A 19,387-nucleotide genomic window follows, 5' to 3' on the forward strand; every position below is an offset into this window, starting at 1 on the left:
AGTCCGGGAAAATAAATAAGTAAATAAATAGTGAGACAGAAGAGAGCAAATGCTGTAAACAGCTCTGCTCTGAAGATCTCACTTTGAAGAGATTTGCAGATGATGTTTTGTAAAAGATAAGCTGGGATAACAGCAACAGCACTTGTAATTAGTGTTGTTGATGATAATACCAAATTAGTAAGGTAAAGACAGAAAACAAATTCGAATATTTTGAGCATTTTCTGTGCTGCTCATGAAATTATGTTCTGCCAATAATAATGATGAAGAGTATGATTTGGCTATTGTGATTCAATCCGCCATTGGTGGATGGTCAAAGGAATACAGAGAACTGCTTATCAGTGGGTCTGTTTACATTCCTGAATGGGACACACACTGCTTCAAGGGCGTGCAGTTAAGTTGAAGCCCTTTGGAAGCTCACAGTGATCAAACTGCAAGGTGTCTGATGCTGTAGTTGAGGCTGACACACGAACCAACCAGATGACAGAGATTGTCTTGACTGTGGTCAGTAGGTCCATTTAACACGTGACACACGTCTGATAATAATGTGGGGTTGAAAATAGATCAGTGTTTAAATGACGACAGTGACAATTTTTGGTCTGAGAAATAAGAGATAAAAAACAAGGTCAAAGATTGAAGTCTTAAAGTGAATCCTTTTGTGACTCCAACAAATGTGAGTTGCAAAATATGTAAAGGTAATATAGAGAGACAGATCTCAAAGATGATTTATAATAACTGCAAAAGATGCAGAGTAGCCTTGTCAAAGTTAGTGTGAATCCTGATTGGAGACTGATAAACTCCTAGAAGAGAAAACTTTGAAGTCAGAGATTAAGCTATGGTAATTGAGATTGAGAAATGTGAAACGTTATTGAGAACTAGAATAATTACCATTATGTAAGAACAAATAAGCAGAAGCAGTAGGCTACTGAATTAACAGTTGCTCAATGTAAAATGTGTTGAAAGGCATCTGATTAAACAAACAGCTTGAAAAGTTGACCATGAAAGAACTAGAAGCTGATGTTTTGCTTTCAAAAGATAAGTTTGTTATGGGCTGTAATGAAACAGTTTGCTTATCTAAAATCTGATGTGTGCTGTGCCTGAAACTGCCAGTGCGACAGAGACTCAATCTGAGTGGAAATTTGTAATGTCTAAATTCCCTGAGATGGGCAAAAGACAAATATAAATAATATGTTTATTTAAAACCATATGTAATTTCTGGCAAAGATGCCTTAAGCTGGGATAGAGTTAAAAAAATGATAGATAAATGTTTGATGTTAGAAGTATTAGAGAGCAGTGTACCATCCAATAGAGTCTCAGAGTCTCTCTCATTCAATGAGTCAGCTAAAAGCTGGTATCTGTGATAATGTGTAAAGCACAGTGTTTCAGTTGAAAGATCATAGACACAGAGATGTTTTAAAAATAAAACTGAATGACTTTAAAGAAGTATTTAAAATAATAATACAGATAGAGATGACATTTTGATTAGCTTATTTTAGGACCAGTAACTTCTTTGTCTCATTTAGTCTCCACCATTCAGGACCGATGGCTCCGGCTACAGATGAAGTACACTGAATGTACGGTTGTGATCTAAATTCACTGAGTATAATCCAAGCAGCTAGGTTTCTGCTTTTAAGATGGTTAATGGATTTAAGTGATTAAATACTGTTGTTATTGACCTGTCTCCCTGTGTGAACACTATTAGGCAATCGGAATGGCTCTGGTGACTCTTGAACGTGCCCTTCCTAAGCTCCAGAAAACAGCTGAGTTCTGTTGAAGAAAACTGATTGTGTGATGGGAAAGAGCGGTCACCAGTGTGTACGTGTGTACGAGTGGCTACTCAATGACGGGTTTGATCTTCCTGGCCAGGGGACAGCCTAACGCAGGGGGTCACGAACATTGGGCACCTCCGGGATGGAGGTGTTATATGTGAGAAAGGTATGAGAGTTGAGCGCTGATTACTGGAGGCCAGCGGGGTCAGCAGAGCATTGAGAGGGATGGAGGTGTGAGGAACAGTTACGGCAGTCTAACCCAGAAAATGTGAGTTCCTCCATACCACTCGCGAGAAGAAACCGCATTCATTGTATGGCTTGTTTTTTATTGTGACAAGCGTCTGCAAATATGCCAGGGGAAAACACCCTGATGGAGATTATAGATAAAGGGCTAACAGGAGTGGGCGAGCAGGAGCCAGCTGAGGCCATTGAGTGATTCCCATTAGTTGTTGTAGAGACAGTAGCAAAACTTTTTATGTACTGGTTGCCTTACGGGCAAGGAAAATCATAGTGTTGATTTTGAACTAATATGTTATAACATAGTTTTAACTCTTGAAGGTCGTTAGACATGGTGGTGGCTAAAGATGAAGACAGCTTTTGATTTAAGAAAAGCCTGGATAACAAAGGTGAATGGTCAAAGGTTATTGTAATTAATTTAATATTACATTATGTCTAAGTTACAGCCTTAGAAGGCTGTTGAAAAAGATTATTTATTTATAGTGAGAGAGACTGCTTGAGCAGAGGAAGGGATGGTAACTGTGTCTGTCTTTCCATTATTGGCCTGCTAGAGCCAGCTGAAGCAAAATAATGATAATGAAACAAAACAACCCAGCTGACCTTGTTAAATTCTAATGAATAATGAACAAGACATGCTTTGAAACTGGTTGGGAGACCATGTAAAATTAGGTAGAAGCTACCGGAAAATGGGAAGTTTAAAATCTTATTTAAAATTTAAATATTTTAGCAATAATATAAAGAAAAATGAACATTGAAAATGAACAGTTAACATATGTGTGTCTAGTACGAGTGTGTGTGATGGTGACAGCACTTTATGTCTTGTATGTATTAGTTTGGGGCACTAATATTCCGCCTGAATGGTGTGTATATTGCGTCATTAACCTCTGGAATGAGTTTATCATTACAGATGGGTTAAGGCAAATGACAACTTTTAAAGAAGCTGATAATTCAGATGAAAAGACAATACAGAACATGGGACAAGCTTTAAGTTGATTGGCCATCAAGCTTTGTCATACATAATGTAGATTTGAAGATCAGTTTAAGTAAAGTTGTAGATCACCATCTGGCATGGGCTGAGATAAATGAAAATGTTGTAGATTTGAGGGAAACAACAAAGTGACATATTGGCTAAGTCAACATGAAATTATCAAGAGAGCCTCTCACATTTATGATTATTGTGAACAAAGGGGGAGAAATGATTGACTGACATTGACCAAGTCTGTACAGCACGACTTGACCTGATAGGGAAAATTGATGACTTTGGAAATGTTTGTAGATGACTGACTTGAGAGACCAAACAACAGGCCTGAAAAGCAAGATTCGATGTGAGACTGAGGGCCGTTGCCTTTCAAATACTTCGATAAGAAGATGAGATTGTGGCTTTAAGTGAAGAATGTAATATTTTTGTTTCAGAGGCAGAGAAAGATGTCTGGAGGGAATTTGTCTGAAGGACAATGTTTGGGTTAGTGTTGATGGCAAACTTTATAAAAACACTATGTTAAATGTTATGTTAAATTGATGCTCGAGTTGTGTCGTGCATCAAGAGGGAGATGGTATAACAATTGCCAAATATGGTTTATTAAGGGGTTCACAGTTGCTGAATAAATGTTGGGAGAACACTGGGGGTAATTTGATAAAAGCCCTGAAAGAAGCCATTTTTTCTGCCTAACAAAATTGATGTCTGTGAGTGTGCACTCACCAATAACAAAGATTGTTTCAACAGGAAACGCCAGGGCATCGAAGGACACGGGAGAACAGTAGACAAAAGAAACTGCGTACTTTACTATCTGACAATAGCCTCGAAATTTGTTTCTCTTTACAGAGAGCATGCAGGATTGGGAGACAGGGCAAAATGTGCCAATAAAATAATGGTTATGGATGAATTTGGCTAACTGTCCTGGCCTGGGTTATTATTGTGGCAGAAAGGTGCTACACCTGCGCAGCGCATAACTTAAAATTTTCCTTTTACAGAATGTCAGGATGGATTGGATCAAACAGAACTAATTCTGTTCCAAATGTATAAATATTGTGTGGACATGAGCAAAGTGGGTTGAGTGTTTTTCAGGGTAAAAGGACCCCGAGTGCTATTAAGATAATATGTTTCAAGTTGTTGATTCCACAGGTCACACCAAAGGGGACGAGCGGCTGTCAAGCGGTCACTAACAAAATACTTAAGGTCTCCATTCACAGATGACAGTTCACTCCAGTGGGGGTGCGGTCGTGATATAAGGGAAAACCTTATAAGGATCAGAAAATGGTTGGAGAGTGTGACACCTGGGTCCAAGCCTCTCACCTACACCAACAGGCCACAACCATCCCATAGTCCATGGGGCGAACGAGATGATCAACACGCCTGGAGGAGGATGTGAACCAACTAATGGTTTAAGAATGTGGTTTTGTGATTATTTTGAGGATTTGATTTGATTAAATCAAAATAGGGCTTAGTATTGATATACAGCAGATCAAAAGATTTGATTGGTTACTTATTCATTAGGAAATATTTAAGGAAAATGTTTTTGGGAAGAGAAGATCTATTAATTAATGTAAATGGTAGGGATAATTGTTGAAGCTTATTAAGTAGAACCACAGCATGTTTGAACTAAAAGTTAAAGGTAAAAGAACACGGAACGTCCGTGGGGCGAACGAGATGATCAACACAACTGATGGTTTAAGTTTAACAGAAGAATCTGTTTTTGTGATGATTTTGTTTGATTGAATCAAACTAGGTATTGATTTGATTGTAAATGTGTCCGTAATGGAAATATTAGAGTTAATATTGAACAACTGCATTGGTTGGAAGAATGGATAAAATTATAAGACTTCTCTGGTTAGATTTTGTTAAATATGGCATTAAATAGAGCTTACCAAATTGAATTAGAAGTGAACAAAATATGGTTAGGAAAACCGAGGTGAAATATGGAGATGGGCGTAGATTAATGGAAAAGGCTTAATGATAGGAGTTAGGATTGTTATTCTAATAATTTTGTTATTCATGGGTGAATATGATTACAGTGACAGGTGAAACATGCTGTCTGTTCAATTGGTGAAAATGACAGTCTATCCCAAGGATGAACAAAATTATGTGACGATACAGGTAGCGGGAGCTACAGTGAGATATGTGTTAAATGTATGTTCTGTTTGTTTTTCTTCTATTTGTTTATTTTCTGAGAAAGATTAAGGGCAAAAGATTTAAAGAAGGTTACAAGCAGCGGTCATCCGTGTTACGAGATGGCGTACAAAGATAGGGTTTGAAACGGAGTGATTTTTATTATACTTTTATCTGTTTGTTTCCTTACTATGTTATAACTACCTTTTTCCTTACTGGCGTGACTGAGGGTCTGTTTACAGGAGCGCAGGAACAGTGATTTCTCGCTTAGCCCGGCGTCGTAAAAATGTTTACTTGCTAGCTAAAATATTACGGGGCCTTTCCCCAACAAAAACAGCCTTATGCTTCTTCATTCTAAACTTTTCTTCACAGGTTCAAGGAGAGTGATCATTTATGCAAAAAATCAGAGATGAAGAGTATAAGTGTGATGATATGACTTAAAATTTGTTTTATTGTTTATTATTGTGATTATGGGTAATCAGAATGATAAAAAAGTGAGGAGTTGTAGTCGAAATTTTAATGATATTCATTGATCTTTAGACAAATATAGATGATTCAAAGAATGTCACATGTGTGTCTCTCACTTGTAGTGAGAGAAGATTCTGTTTATGTACCTGGGGAGGCAGAAGAGGGAGACACTCCAGAGAACAGACGAACAAGGACCTCTGACCTAGATGTCAGAAGGCCACTTAGTGCAGGGGGGCTTATTGGGCCAACTAGTGACGTCTATGGAAAACTACTGGGAGGAAGGCTCTGGGGGGAAGAAGGCCTTGAAACTAAGATAAAAGCTAGTTCAGTCTGTCTGGGGGTGTGTCACTCTTCTGCACAGGGTAACAACTGTGTATTAGACTGCTCCTATTCTTGCAAGAATAAATACTTCTATTTTATATAATTTGACTCTGAGTGTCTCTTACGCAGTGATGTTTGTTTGAGATGAATTTTTGCCACAACAGTCTTAAGTTGTGATAAACTCTCCACACACACACACACACACACACACACACAAACAAAAAAGCTTTACGGGTAATGTAGATAAATGCATTTTTCAGATGAAAGCTAAACATGACAAAATATATTAAAAGACTTACAGGGCTGTTTTGGAGGTTTTAATGACTGCCGATAATCTAATGAGGCACTCGTCTGATTTCTTGAATTTCTGAAGCTCAAACTCCTCCAGCTCTTCCTCTGATGTCAACAACACAAAGGCTAAAGCAGACCACTGGGCAGGTGAAAGGTCACCAGATGAGAGACTTCCTTTGCTAAGGTGGGTCTGAATCTCCTTCACCAGAGTTTGGTCGTTCAGTTCATTCAGACAGTAGAACAGATTGATGGATCTCTCTGCAGGAAGATTAGCTTCTAATTTCTGCTTGATGTACTGAACTATCTCCTTGTTGCTCTGGTCAGTGCCGTCTCGCTGTGTCAACAGACCTCGTAAGAGTCGTCGATTGGACTGGAGTGACAGACCGAGGAGGAAGCGAAGGAAAAGGTCCAGGTGTCCATTGTCACTCTCCAGCGCCTTGTCCACTGCAGTCTTGAGAAAATCAATCATGGTTTCATTTCGGTTCTCCTGTTCTGTAGACTCATGATCAAACACACTTGTCTTGTTGATGTCTAGAAACAGATGTGCATAAAGGGCTGCAATAAACTCTTGAATGCTCAAGTGAACAAAGCAGTACATGGTACCAAGAACGATCCCTGTTTCCTCCTTAAAGATCTGGGTACACATGCCTGAGTACACTGATGCCTTATAGACGTCAACACCACAGGCTTCCAGGTCTGTGTCATAGAAGATCAGGTTGTTTCTTTCCAGATGATGAAATGCCAGTTTCCCCAGTGAAAGGATGGCGTCTTTATCCCAGGAAACATCTGGTGTGTATTCTCCATCATATTTTCGGCGGCTCTGCTGGATCTGAAAGCGGAGAAAGTGTGTGTACATTTGTGTCAGAGTCTTGGGAGTGTCTTCAGTGTTTGATTCCTGCAGTGTTTTAGAGATCTCATCAGCCTGAGTGTTTTTCACATCATTATTTCTCTTCTCCTGCAGAATGTTCTGGAGAACAGTGGCTGAAATCCAGCAGAAGACTGGGATGTGGCACATGATAAAGAGACTCTTTGATTGTTTAACATGATCTATGATTGTGTTGGCTTGAATATCATCCTTGAATCTTTTTCTGAAGTACTCTTGCTTTTGTGCGTCGCTGAATCCTCGTATCTCTGTCAGCCGGTCGATACAGTCAGGAGGAATCTTACTGGCAGCTGCTGGTCTGCTGGTGATCCAGACGAGAGCAGAAGGAAGCAGATTTCCCTTCATGAGGTTCGTTAGGAGAACATCCAGAGAGGCTGGTGACGATACATCACGCCACGTCTCATTACAATCAAACTTCAGAGGAAGGCGACATTCGTCCAGTCCATCAAGGATGAACAGCACTTTGAACTGATTCCTTCTTGTAAGGTTCAGTCCTTTTGTCTCTGGGAAAAATTGAGTTATAAGGTCCATCAAACATAGTTTTTCTTTCTCCTTTAAGTTCATCTCTCTGAATGGAAGAGGAAATATGAAGCTGATATCTTGATTTTCTTTTCCTTCAGCCCAGTCCAGAACAAACTTTTGCACAGAGACTGATTTCCCGATGCCAGCGACTCCTTTTGTCAGTACAGTTCGGATCTCCTTGTCTTGTTCAGGCGCTTCAAACAAATGTGTGCATTCAACCTGTATCTCTTGTGCTTCATGACGTCTGGAAGCAACTTCAATCTGTCTCACCTCATGTTCAGTATTGACCTGTTCACTGCCACCCTGAGTGATGTAGAGATCTGTGTAGATGTTATTCAGGAGTGTGGAGTCACCTTGCTTCGCCATTCCTTCAAACACACATTGATACTTCTTCTTTAGGCCACATTTCAGCTGATGAATGAAGAACAGCTCATCTAAACACAGGAACAGACAATAGATAGTTTTAGTCTTCATTTTCTCTCCTACATTTATAAGAGATAATCGGTAACACTTTACAATACGGGTGCACTAATATGCATTAATTCATATTTAACTAATGCTTAGATAATCATGAGTTATTGTATGGTTCATGAAGAACTAAACCATTAATTAATGATTACTGCATCAGCAACTAATAAAGAGTCTATATTCCATTCAATCCCATCAATCTGGAAATCTTCAGTCATTTGTCCAATAGCCAAAAAGAGCAATCCCACCTGCAACAATGACTATCGGCCTGTGGCTTTAACATCTTTGATAATGAAAGGCTTTGAGAGGCTTGTTCTTTCACAGCTTCAGGAGGAGGTCAGTTTGCACATTGACCCCCTTCAGTTTGCATACAAACGGCACAGAGGTGTGGATGATGCCATTCTAACACTGCTGCATGGCACTTATTCCCATCTTGAAAAGCCCAGGTCATTCATCAGACTGGTTTTTGTGGATTTCTCGAGTGCTTTTAATACAGTGCAACCCCACCTGATGGGACAAAAACTGCTCCAAATGGACGTGAATCCGCATCTTATCCTATGGATCCTGTCTTTTCTGACAGATAGACACCAGAGGGTCCGAGTCAACGGTCACCTCAGTTCGTCTAAGACAGTTTCCACTGGGGCACCACAAGGCTCTGTAATCTCACCGGTTTTGTATACACTATACACTAATGACTGTAGGAGCAATAACCCAGGTATTATATACACTAAATATTCTGATGACACTGTGATCATGGATACCACTAACTCACTACGAGAGCTACAGACCGAGATGGAACTCTTTGCGGAATGGTGCAAGCAGAACTGTCTTGACCTCAACCCCTCTAAAACAAAGGAACTGGTTGTTGACTTTCGTAAAGATGTTTCCATCATTCCCACTTTGTTAGTCAACAACCAGCCAATAGAAAGGGTTGAATCATACAGATACCTTGGGACAATACTCGACCATAAACTTACTTTCCAACTAAACAGTGAAAACATTTTTTCTAAATGTCAGCAGCGCCTCTTTTTCTTGAGGAAGCTCCGTAGACTTCAGGTTCACCAGTCAGTCCTGATAGCTTTCTACAAATGCTTCATTGAGTCTGTAATAACCTTTAACATATCAGCCTGGTTTGGATCACTATCCAATATTCATCGTAACACACTAAACAAACTCATAACAATGAGTAGTAAAATAACCGGACAGGTGCAAGAATCACTTATCAGTATTTACAATAGGAGGACAAAAATAAAAGGAATACAAATAGCCTCTGACACCACTCATATATTGCACAGTCACTATAGTATTTTACCCTCAGGTCTGAGATACAGATCACTCTTATTTAGGACTAAGAGAGCCATGACAAGTTTTGTGCCTACTTCTATTAGAAATATGAATAGTTGATAAATTTATTCACCATGATGCATGTCTGTATGTGCGGATTTGTGAATTATCTATCTCTTCTTAATTTTTTTTTTTTTTTTTTTATTATTTTTTTTTTATTTTATTTTTTTTTTATTTTTTATTTTTTTTTTTTTTAAACGTAACCTTTTTATGCCTACTGCTTATTTATCATGTACTTATTGTGCTTTGCAAGCTTTATTTATTTATTACTATTTATTACTTATGTGAGTGTGGTAGACTGTGCTATGTTTGTGCAACTGTACACGCATGTTGATGCTCAACACGAATGAAGTTCCTAACGGATAAATAAAGTTCTTTGAATTGAATTGAATTGAATTGATATGATTAATAGATTAAGTAATACATGAATTGCTATTAATTCAATGTGTCATTGTGTATTAATTCCTTAATAACCTATTTTATTAACTAATAGTGTAAATTAATGTGTTAATTACCACAATTAGTCAAAGCTATGCACTTCAACTTCCAGTTGTCTGCTTTAATTAATCATTAGCTAATGATTTGCAAAGGTATCATTATGTTATGACTTTACTTGTTGAGGCACATCATTATTACCTAGTCATTTAGTAACTGTAGTAATTTACACATGAATTTGCACTAACAATGAAGTAGTTAATCATGTATTAATCCATATTAGTGTACCTGTATTATCTGGAAGTTGAAATACAAGGCTTTGGCTCATTCTGGTAATTAACATATTAATTAACACTATTAGTTAAAAAAATGAGTTATTAAGGAAATTAATTCACAATTACATATTTAATTAATAACAATTCATGTATGAACTAATACATTAACCATTCAGACTCTTAATTAGTTCCTAATCTGGTAATCATTAATGAATAGCTTAGATAATCATTAGTTACACATTAATTCAGTATTATCTGTGCATAAGTTAAGCATGAATTAATGCTTATTAGTGCACCCGTATTGTAAAGTGTTACCAGATAATCAGACAGATGATCACGAGTCTCTTGCCTTCTAGAGCATCAGCAGCTTCATCTTGCTTCATCTCTCTCAGGTAATGTAGTGTGAGATCAAGAGCTGCTGATTTGATACTGGATCTGTTCTCATTAAAGTCCTTCACAAAGTGTTGTGTGTTCTCATGTTGTAATATTTTCTTTAACTTCTCCAGCTCATTCTTCAGAAACGTGATTATTTTGCTCTCAAGATCCTACAAACAAAAGTAAAAGAAAAGACAGAATAACACAATTTAAGCCAAATTGTACATCTACATTTGGTCAACACTATTTATTCAATAATTATAATACATGTACATAAAAAAATCCAGTTAAAAGACTAACATGCTGACCAAGTTGTGCTAAAATGAGTTTAAAAGGAAAAAAAGGAGATGAAGAAAAATGTAATTAAATTTCTTTGTTCAATAACATATTTGTTTGTTAGAAATATTAAACATTAATAAAAATGTGTTTTCCTACCTGGAAGATCCCAAGAAGATTGTCTTTGAAATTCTCGTGGTTCCTGTGAGTCTGAAGGTCTGAGTCGAATGTCTCATATTGAAGCCTGTAATCACATTAGTAAAATAAAATACTAACTGATATTTTACAGAAAGAGAAATAAGCATTAGCTGTGAATACTCTGACAAATATTTGATCTAAACATGTTTCATGATTGGTATTCACTAATACAACTTTTAAACACAGTCAATGTGCGACAAAAAATGAGTAACACAAAATACCTTTTATTAGATGATGGTGTTTTTTCACTGAAGTCTGGTCCTTCATCTTTAGAGCAATCACTCTTCAGAGACTCAGAGCTGGACACATGTGAGCCTGATCTTACACTGATGACACAAAGAACAGAGAGAGAGAGAAAACACTTTAGTAAAGGAGATACTACAGTCTCATTTGAAAAGGTTTAATGTTGCAAATAGTAATCAAATGCAGTATAGCTGTGGGTTTCTGTGTGTGTGCGCGTGTGAGTCATCCTCAGGGTTCCTACAGGTTTCTTCAAGTTAAATTCAAGTCTTTTTAAGACCATTTATTAAAAAATTAATACCTATTTCACATCCCTACCAGCAAAGAAAAACAAAATCCTTCAACTTGTGTTAATTTATTTTTCAAATGTGGAATGGGTAAAAGATGATAAGCCAAGCAGGTGTGAAAAATAAAAACATTTCAGTAGGCCAAAAGAAAGTTTGCCGAACAATGTTAAGTTGTGTTTTAACATTAGCTAGCTACTTTTTCCATGCTGGGAATATGGGGAACTGAGAGACCCCTGAACAATAAACATCGAAAATCATAATAATAATCGTGGTTGACAAATTAAACTTTTGAGGAAAAATACAATACGGAGAAGTTACATACAGCAGTGTTAATTTTGACAGCAAATTTTTATTTAGTTTTAGTCTCAGTCTTTTGACTAAAAATATGACAAACTAATTTTTTAATATTTTAGTCATCTGAATTGTTTTAGTTTTAGTCTAGTTTTAATTGACGAAATACAATAAGATTTGAGTGATTTTAGATTTTAGTTTTTTAAGATTTTCGAAATCTACTGTAAACTAAATCTACAGTAGATTTTGTCGACTAAAATATAATGGGTTTAGGTAAATTGTAATGTGTTAATTTAGAATTTCTCTAGAATTTCCAAACCCATATACACCCAGAGAAAACATATATTAACCTATTAATATGAATGATTTTTAAGTTTCAACAAGCAATACAGATACAGTTTTAACTACTGTGACTTAAAAAAAAAAATCTTAAAATTAAATAAAACCACTTTTCCTAAAGTAAAACACAGTCTTCTTTTCAATGAATGATATATGCATTCTTTATAACAACTTACATACCGGTACATAATTCTTTATTCTTTCAAGCAGACAATTATTTGTATGAATTAAATATAGTTAATCCTTAATAAAGCTATTAACAAATAGTGAATGCTTTTCTCTTTTTCTTTTGTTGCTTGAACAAAATTAATGACACAGACCGCATTATGTTTATTGCCACTGTCACTTTAAGACATCGGCTCATGTCCAATGACATGCGGATACGATTGCACTGATGCACACCCGATGTTACTGTTTAAGACATAACCGACATAGTTTACATGAATACTCTCCAAACCGGACATTTAGACATAATGTTGTGTGTATTTGTCCATTCAGACACGAAAGAGAGCTCAGTGCAGTACCCGCCGCTGTATAGGTGTATATGTGCATGGCTCCACGCTTCGGGTTGGTGCGTGGTTGGTTTACATTTTTAACATTTTATGAGACCGCGGGGTAGATCAGCACGTTACAGTACAAATGTGCGCATCTACCACACACGCAGGACATCAGTTCTGACTGGATCGCTTCCCAGATCGACACTATCTAACATTTTTCTTTGACGAAAATGTCGATAGATTTTCGTCATAGTTTTTGTCATTCAAAACTAGGTTTTATTTAAGTAGCGTCTCGTTTTCGTCAGTGAAAAATGTCGTTGAAGAAAAGTTATTATTTTAGTCAATGAAATGAACACTGACATACAACACGATTTTTAAGACCCAGACATCAAAATTCAAGACTTTTTAAAGACTTTTTAAGGTATTATTTCCAAATTGATAAATTCAATGCTTTTAAGGCTTTTTAAGACCCCGCGGGAACCCTGCATCCTGCATGTGTGTGTGTCATCCTGCGTGTGTGTCATCCTGCCCGTGTGTGTGTGTGTGTGTGTGTGTGTGTGTGTGTGTGTGTGTGTATCATCCTGCGTGTGTGTCATCCTGCGTGTGTGTGTGTCATCCTGCGTGTGTGTGTGTGTGTGTGTTATCCTGCGTGTGTGTGTGTTATCCTGCGTGTGTGTGTCATCCTGTGTGTGTGTGTCATCCTGCCCGTGTGTGTTTGTGTCATCCTGCCCGTGTGTGTGTGTGTGTGTGTGTGAACCTGCTTGTGTGTGTGTGTGTCATCCTGTGTGTGTGTCATCCTGCCCGTGTGTGTTTGTGTCATCCTGCCCGTGTGTGTGTGTGTGTGTGCGCGTGTGTGTCTGCGTGTGTGTGTCGTCGTGCGTGTGTGTGTGTGTCGTCCTGCGTGTGTGTGTGTGTGTGTCGTCCTGCGTGTGTGTGTGTGTGTGTGTGTGTGTCATCCTGCGTGTGCGTGTGTGATCCTGCGTGTGCGTGTCATCCTGCATGGGTGTGTGTGCGTGTCATCCTGCGTGTGTGTGTTACTGGAATGAGTTTCATAAGGTTCCCAGGAATTGAGTTTTATTGTGATTTATTGTTTTATTCAGTCAAGTTCAATCACATAAACTACTGTGGACAAATAATACAACCCTATAATGTAATGTAAACAAAAAATACCTTTCATTAGATGATGGTGTTTCCTCACTAAAGTCTGGTCCTTCTCCATCTTTAGAGCGATCACTCTTCAGAGACACAGAGCTGGACACATGTGAGCCTGATCTTACACTGATGACACAAAGAACAGAGAGAGAGAGAAAACACTTTAGTAAAGGAGGATCAACTGTGTCTGAAACACATCTGTGTCTTTATCTAATCCTCCACAGAAACACACACACTCACACAATTTACAGTTTTATAGTTAACCATCATTTTATTTACTGGCTCACATTAGTTTAACAATTTCTTTAATATACATTTAGTGAGATTAAACATGTTAAAAAATACTTGACCATAATTTAAGAGAACATTTCAATGTTTTTATTTATTGACAGAAATAGAGAACAGAAATGTCTGTGTGACACAGTTTTGTTAGCATACTTGAATTAAAGTAAGTGTATAGTCGTTTTCTAATGTCTATCAATAATTTTATAATCTAAAAACTAAAGTCATTTATTTGGATTAATTCAGCGTCTAGAAGATTATTAACAAATTATTAACTGTGATATTTTCTATAGAGCAAACAGGGCTTTATAGACAATGTCAGTGTTAATTTAAGAAGTTCAAAATTGAAGTTGTGCAAAGCATTTGCAAATATAAAACAATGCTTAAAGTTGTGTTATTGACAGGGAAACACAAAGTCCAGTGGAGTTTAAACTGAGAGTGTGAAAACAGACGCAGTCTCACCTGTGTTTCTCTGAGAGACTCATCTGAGAGAGAGAGTCCTTTCCTCTTTCCTCTGACATACTGCAGCTAAACTGACCCTGAAAACTGACCAGCACTGCTTTCTGAAAACACTCAATCCTTCAGCATCACCTGCACATCACAACATTTACACACATCAACAACATCTTATTGAAGACAATCATGAAGAATAAAGAGTTATCATCAACAACAGCAACAGCAAAAACAATCTATCAAATAAAGTGAGTTACAAACAAATATATTGCCATGTAAAATAACCGAATGGTCTTAATCATTTCTGATTGTTTAATGAGTTTAACTGACTCTAAATATGAATTCATTGGGGAACAGAAATGTACACTGTGCTGGGAAAACTGAACCCAATTTGATATATTCTTTATTACAGTATAATATCATTCTACAATCATATTTACCCAATCTTTATTAATTGTTGAATCGTCTGTCATTTAATTATTACTTCAAGTTCACAATTATGGTTGATTTCATTACTTTCAAATGATCCTAAAATAACTGATTAAGTAAAAGTAACCAGAATTATAATAGTCATACTGTATAACTACTAATCATAATTGCTATATATGAACTAAAATATATAAATATATATATATATATATATATATATATATATATATATATATATATATATCAGATTGTTGTTGATTGACGTTAGGCTTCATCTGTCTGTCTACTGTAAATGTCTGCTTCATAAATACTTTCGATTTCACATCACAAAAACAACAGCCTAACACGGAAGAGGAAATGGGAGAAAACTTTCAGAAACATATTATGTGTGTTGAATAAACCTTTCTCAATAAATCTTTTTGTGTTTTTACTTCAAAAGATTGTAATTTCTGGCAGATTCTTCTTCTGTTCGGAGTAGCAGAACAGCCTTCTGTAACTTCACATTTAAATCTCGCTTAATATACAATATGAAGTTCCTAATAATTACAAATGACTTTAATGGAGAGTGTATTAAACTTACTTGCAGTCTTGTCCACTAAAAAGAGAATTTATCAGTATTGTAAACTCAGTAACGCTTGTTGTCAGTCCGCGCGCGTCGTTCTCAGAATCTCTCGCTGGTCTCGATGGATTGTGGATTAAACACATAAATGGCCGCGAGTGTTATTAGATTTGGTAGGCATTGTGCTAAATTGACATCTGTAGACATGTTTTCTGGATCATAGATCAAATCAAATCCAATGAGCGACAGGTTTAGATATCTATGTGCTGTTACTTTCGTTTTCCTCTTCTTCTTCTTCTTTAGATGTTTAATGGCGGTTGGCAAACCAGTTTATGGTCCACATTCCGCCACCTACTGGAATGGAGTGTGAGGCAATGATATCAAAGGAAAAATAATTAGCCTATATTAAAAAGAGAAAAAAGAAAAGGAAAACAATTCTGTCGAAATGTTTTCTGGATTATAGATCAGATCAGATCCAGTGAGCGACAGGTTTAGGTGTGGACAGGTGTTCCTTTCGTTTTGCTCTTCTTCGTGTGTTTTACAGGAGGGTTTGGAACAGCTGAACAGTGTCACACCGACACCTACTGCACTGGAGCGGGATATTATACCACATATATCTCTAAATCCTTTTTAAAACCTCTTAAATAGACATTTCAACAGTGCATCTGCTATATTCCCTGTTTCATGACTATTATCTAAGATGCTGGATATTGTAAATGGCTGACATCCCCAGCTAACACAGTTACGTTGTGAAGACGTAACCGGACCAGACCATATTCGTCGTAGCGACGAACCACATAACGCTCCAGCGACGTAACTTTGTGATTCCCATAATCGTCGTGGCGACGTTATAGTGGTACGTCGCAAGGGAGTGATGAGTACGTCTCACTGACTAAACTGGTATGTTGTGAGGACGTAACATCAAAGGACCGTGTTAGTTGTAGCAACGACCAAAATCACGTAAAAAAACAACAACCCTGCTTTCTAATCAGGAAGTGTGTTTGTTACCTGTACGATTGTGTGTAGCCTATATGCACCGCATGCATCAATGTGTTACACACGTGTGCCTCAAGAATCAATCAACTAGAAAACATTTATATAATTTATTAATCAGCAGTTAATGACATTTTCCACATTAAGCTAATAAAAAATTAACATATCATTTTTAACATATATATATTTTAAAAGTTAACAACAAAGTTATTGAGAAGTGAAAATTTGGCATATACATTAATTTGAATTAATTTGATCTTACTTTAAGGGAAAAAAAATGAAAACCAATGAAAATTTCTAATGAATCAAAAAGTATTTATTCGTCTTCAAAAAGTAGGAGTGTTTCATCATCGTCATCATTCTGCTGCACACCTTTTCTCTGGTCCTGCTGCTGCAAAATGAAAAGTATATTTCAGTTTTATACAATTAATTGCACATCATTTTTTTCAGTTGACTTTTACATTTGTTGAAATTAATTGTTAGATTCAGCTGGTCAATATAATTTATTTAAAATATGATGGTTTCATTAGGCCTATATTAATCATGTAAGATAACTATAAATATACTATAAATCCAGTAATTGTATGGCTAAATGGCTCAAATGCAGCAAACAAATACATGCAATAGTGAGTTTATTAGTATTAGTGGATTAAAAAATAGGATATAGGGATTACGTGAGAACACCAGTTCTCTTCACACTTCATCACAGTGGCGGCGTGAACCAATGGATGTTGAAAACACTTCAGCTGCGCTGTGTGAGTAACCATGAATCATATCTTTCATTCTAATATTGTATTTGTTGATTGTCAGATGTCAACTATATGTACATTATGACGAGGTGAGATGCGCTAATCATGTTAGCTAATAGTGTTCTGTTCTTTAGACCGACAGACGAACATCATAAACCAACTTTATTATACTCCAGTAACAAAACATACACACGTGACTCTGGATGTCATTATATCAGATGACCACTAGATGTCCTCATGACCTCATATATGTATAACATATCTAATATATTACATCCCCCTTGTTAAGTATATTCCTTTATACTGATGCATAGAACTACTGCACAATCTTTTAAACACAACATTTGAGTTTCATTTAACAAACTTTCAGCATAACTGCAAAATTATTCAACACATTTTCACAAATGCATTTATACTTATAAACAATTGCATTTCAACCCATTACCCAACCAACAATGCATATACAACATAACAATCGACATACCGGGCCAGTACAAAATGTCTCTGCCTCTTGCCTTACATTTGACAATTCCCAGGTGTGACTCATGTATTTTGTTGATCATTTCTTGTCTCAGCTGATTTGGAACAATGAGCTTATTTGATTTCAATAACAGACCATCTTCATAACTGATTTCCTCTCGATATGTCCAGAATTCCTGTAATGATCTTGGCATCATAGATCATTCTTTCACCCATCCATTCAGCACTGCCTTTTTTAACATTTGCATCTCTGCATCCTCTGCTGTTGCTTTTCTGAAAGCATCCAGTTTTTCTTCTGAAATAGGAAGTTGTGACGTAATCCAGTTCACTGCTAGATCCTCTTCCAGCAGATTTTCCTTCTGTTCGTGTAAATATGCACGACTTAGAGCATCTGCTATGTATAGTCCCTTACCAGGTTTGTACATCACCTTCAGATTGTATCTCTGTAGCCGTAAAAGCATTCTTTGTAATCTCATAGGAGCCTGATGCAGCGGCTTCTTACTCTCTAATGGCTTGTGATCACTTTCAATCATGATTTCCTTTCCGTACACATACTGGTGAAATTTCTCACAACCATAAACTATGGCCAACAACTCCTTTTCAATGTGTGCGTATCTACGCTGACAGTCGTTCAGAGCTCTCGAGCCGTAAGCCACTGGCCTTCCTTCTTGCAGAATCACAGCTCCTAGTCCTTCTGAACTGGCATCTACCGACAACGTGACCGGTTTGCTCACATCACAGAGTTTCAAAGTAGGACTTTGAGTAACCAAATATTTTCAGTTTTTCAAAACTTTGCTGTTGAGCATCCTCCCAGTGCCACTCTGTCTCTTTCTCCAGCAATTTCCTCAAAGGTGCACTTATGTCAGACATATTGGGAATGAACTTTGCCAGATATTGCTCCACTCCCAGAAATCTTTGCAGTTCTGGCTTGCTTTGTGGTGGTGGGATTTCAGTCACTGCCCTTACTTTTCCTTCATCTGGCTTAACTCCTTGAGCACTCAGTGTGTGTCCTATGTATTTGATCTCCGTCATTCTTATTTTGCACTTGTTCCTGTTCAGCTTTAAATGTTTTTTCTTGCACATTCCAGCAGCTTTATGAGCCGTTCATCATGCTCTTGAATGGCATCTCCCCACACCAGCAAGTCATCGATGATATTTACCACTCCTTCCAGTCCTTCTATCATTTGTGCAATGGATCTCTGAAAGCCTTCTGACGCTGATGATATACCGAAAGGTAACCTAAGAAAACGGTATCGCCCAACTGGTGTGTTCATTGTGCAAAGCTTTGAGCTTTCATGATCCAGCTTTATCTGCCAAAACCCTTGATTCGAGTCTAGCACAGAAAAGTGCTTTGCATTCGGCATTCTTGAGACCACATCTTCTACTGTCAGCATTGGATAATGCTCTCTTTTTATTGCCAGATTAAGATCTTTAGGATCCATACAAATGCGCATTTTCTTCGATGTAACTACAGTTGCCATGCTGTTGACCCATTCAGTTGGCTCAGTTTGCTTTGCGATGACCCCCATCTGCTCCATTCTTTAGTTCTTCAACCACTTTCTCTCGCAGAGCTACAGGTATCCTTCTCGGCGCATGCACAACTGGTCTGATATTTGGATCAATTTGTATGTGGTGTTCTCCTGGTAAACAGCCTAGTCCTTCAAATAGATC

General features: G+C 37.3%; 1 protein-coding gene across 1 annotated transcript in view; it reads right to left on the bottom strand.

The window, feature by feature from the left end:
* LOC130100961 (NACHT, LRR and PYD domains-containing protein 12-like) overlaps nt 1–18,748 on the bottom strand; it is a 67,244-nt gene extending 48,496 nt beyond the window's left edge. The window contains exons 1-8 of the mRNA XM_056266589.1: nt 18,508–18,748; nt 18,129–18,422; nt 14,605–14,644; nt 13,790–13,897; nt 11,187–11,291; nt 10,927–11,011; nt 10,466–10,661; nt 6,198–8,028 (exon numbers count right to left, since the gene is read on the bottom strand). Coding sequence (XP_056122564.1) covers nt 6,198–8,028; nt 10,466–10,661; nt 10,927–11,011; nt 11,187–11,291; nt 13,790–13,897; nt 14,605–14,644; nt 18,129–18,422; nt 18,508–18,748 — 2,900 coding nt within the window. The remainder of the gene's footprint in view (nt 1–6,197; nt 8,029–10,465; nt 10,662–10,926; nt 11,012–11,186; nt 11,292–13,789; nt 13,898–14,604; nt 14,645–18,128; nt 18,423–18,507) is intronic.
* Between the last annotated feature and the right edge of the window lie 639 nt (nt 18,749–19,387).

Source organism: Rhinichthys klamathensis, unplaced genomic scaffold (assembly GCF_029890125.1).
Source record: "Rhinichthys klamathensis goyatoka isolate OS25496 unplaced genomic scaffold, OSU_Roscu_1.1 h1tg000011l_1, whole genome shotgun sequence".
Taxonomy (NCBI): domain Eukaryota; kingdom Metazoa; phylum Chordata; class Actinopteri; order Cypriniformes; family Leuciscidae; genus Rhinichthys; species Rhinichthys klamathensis.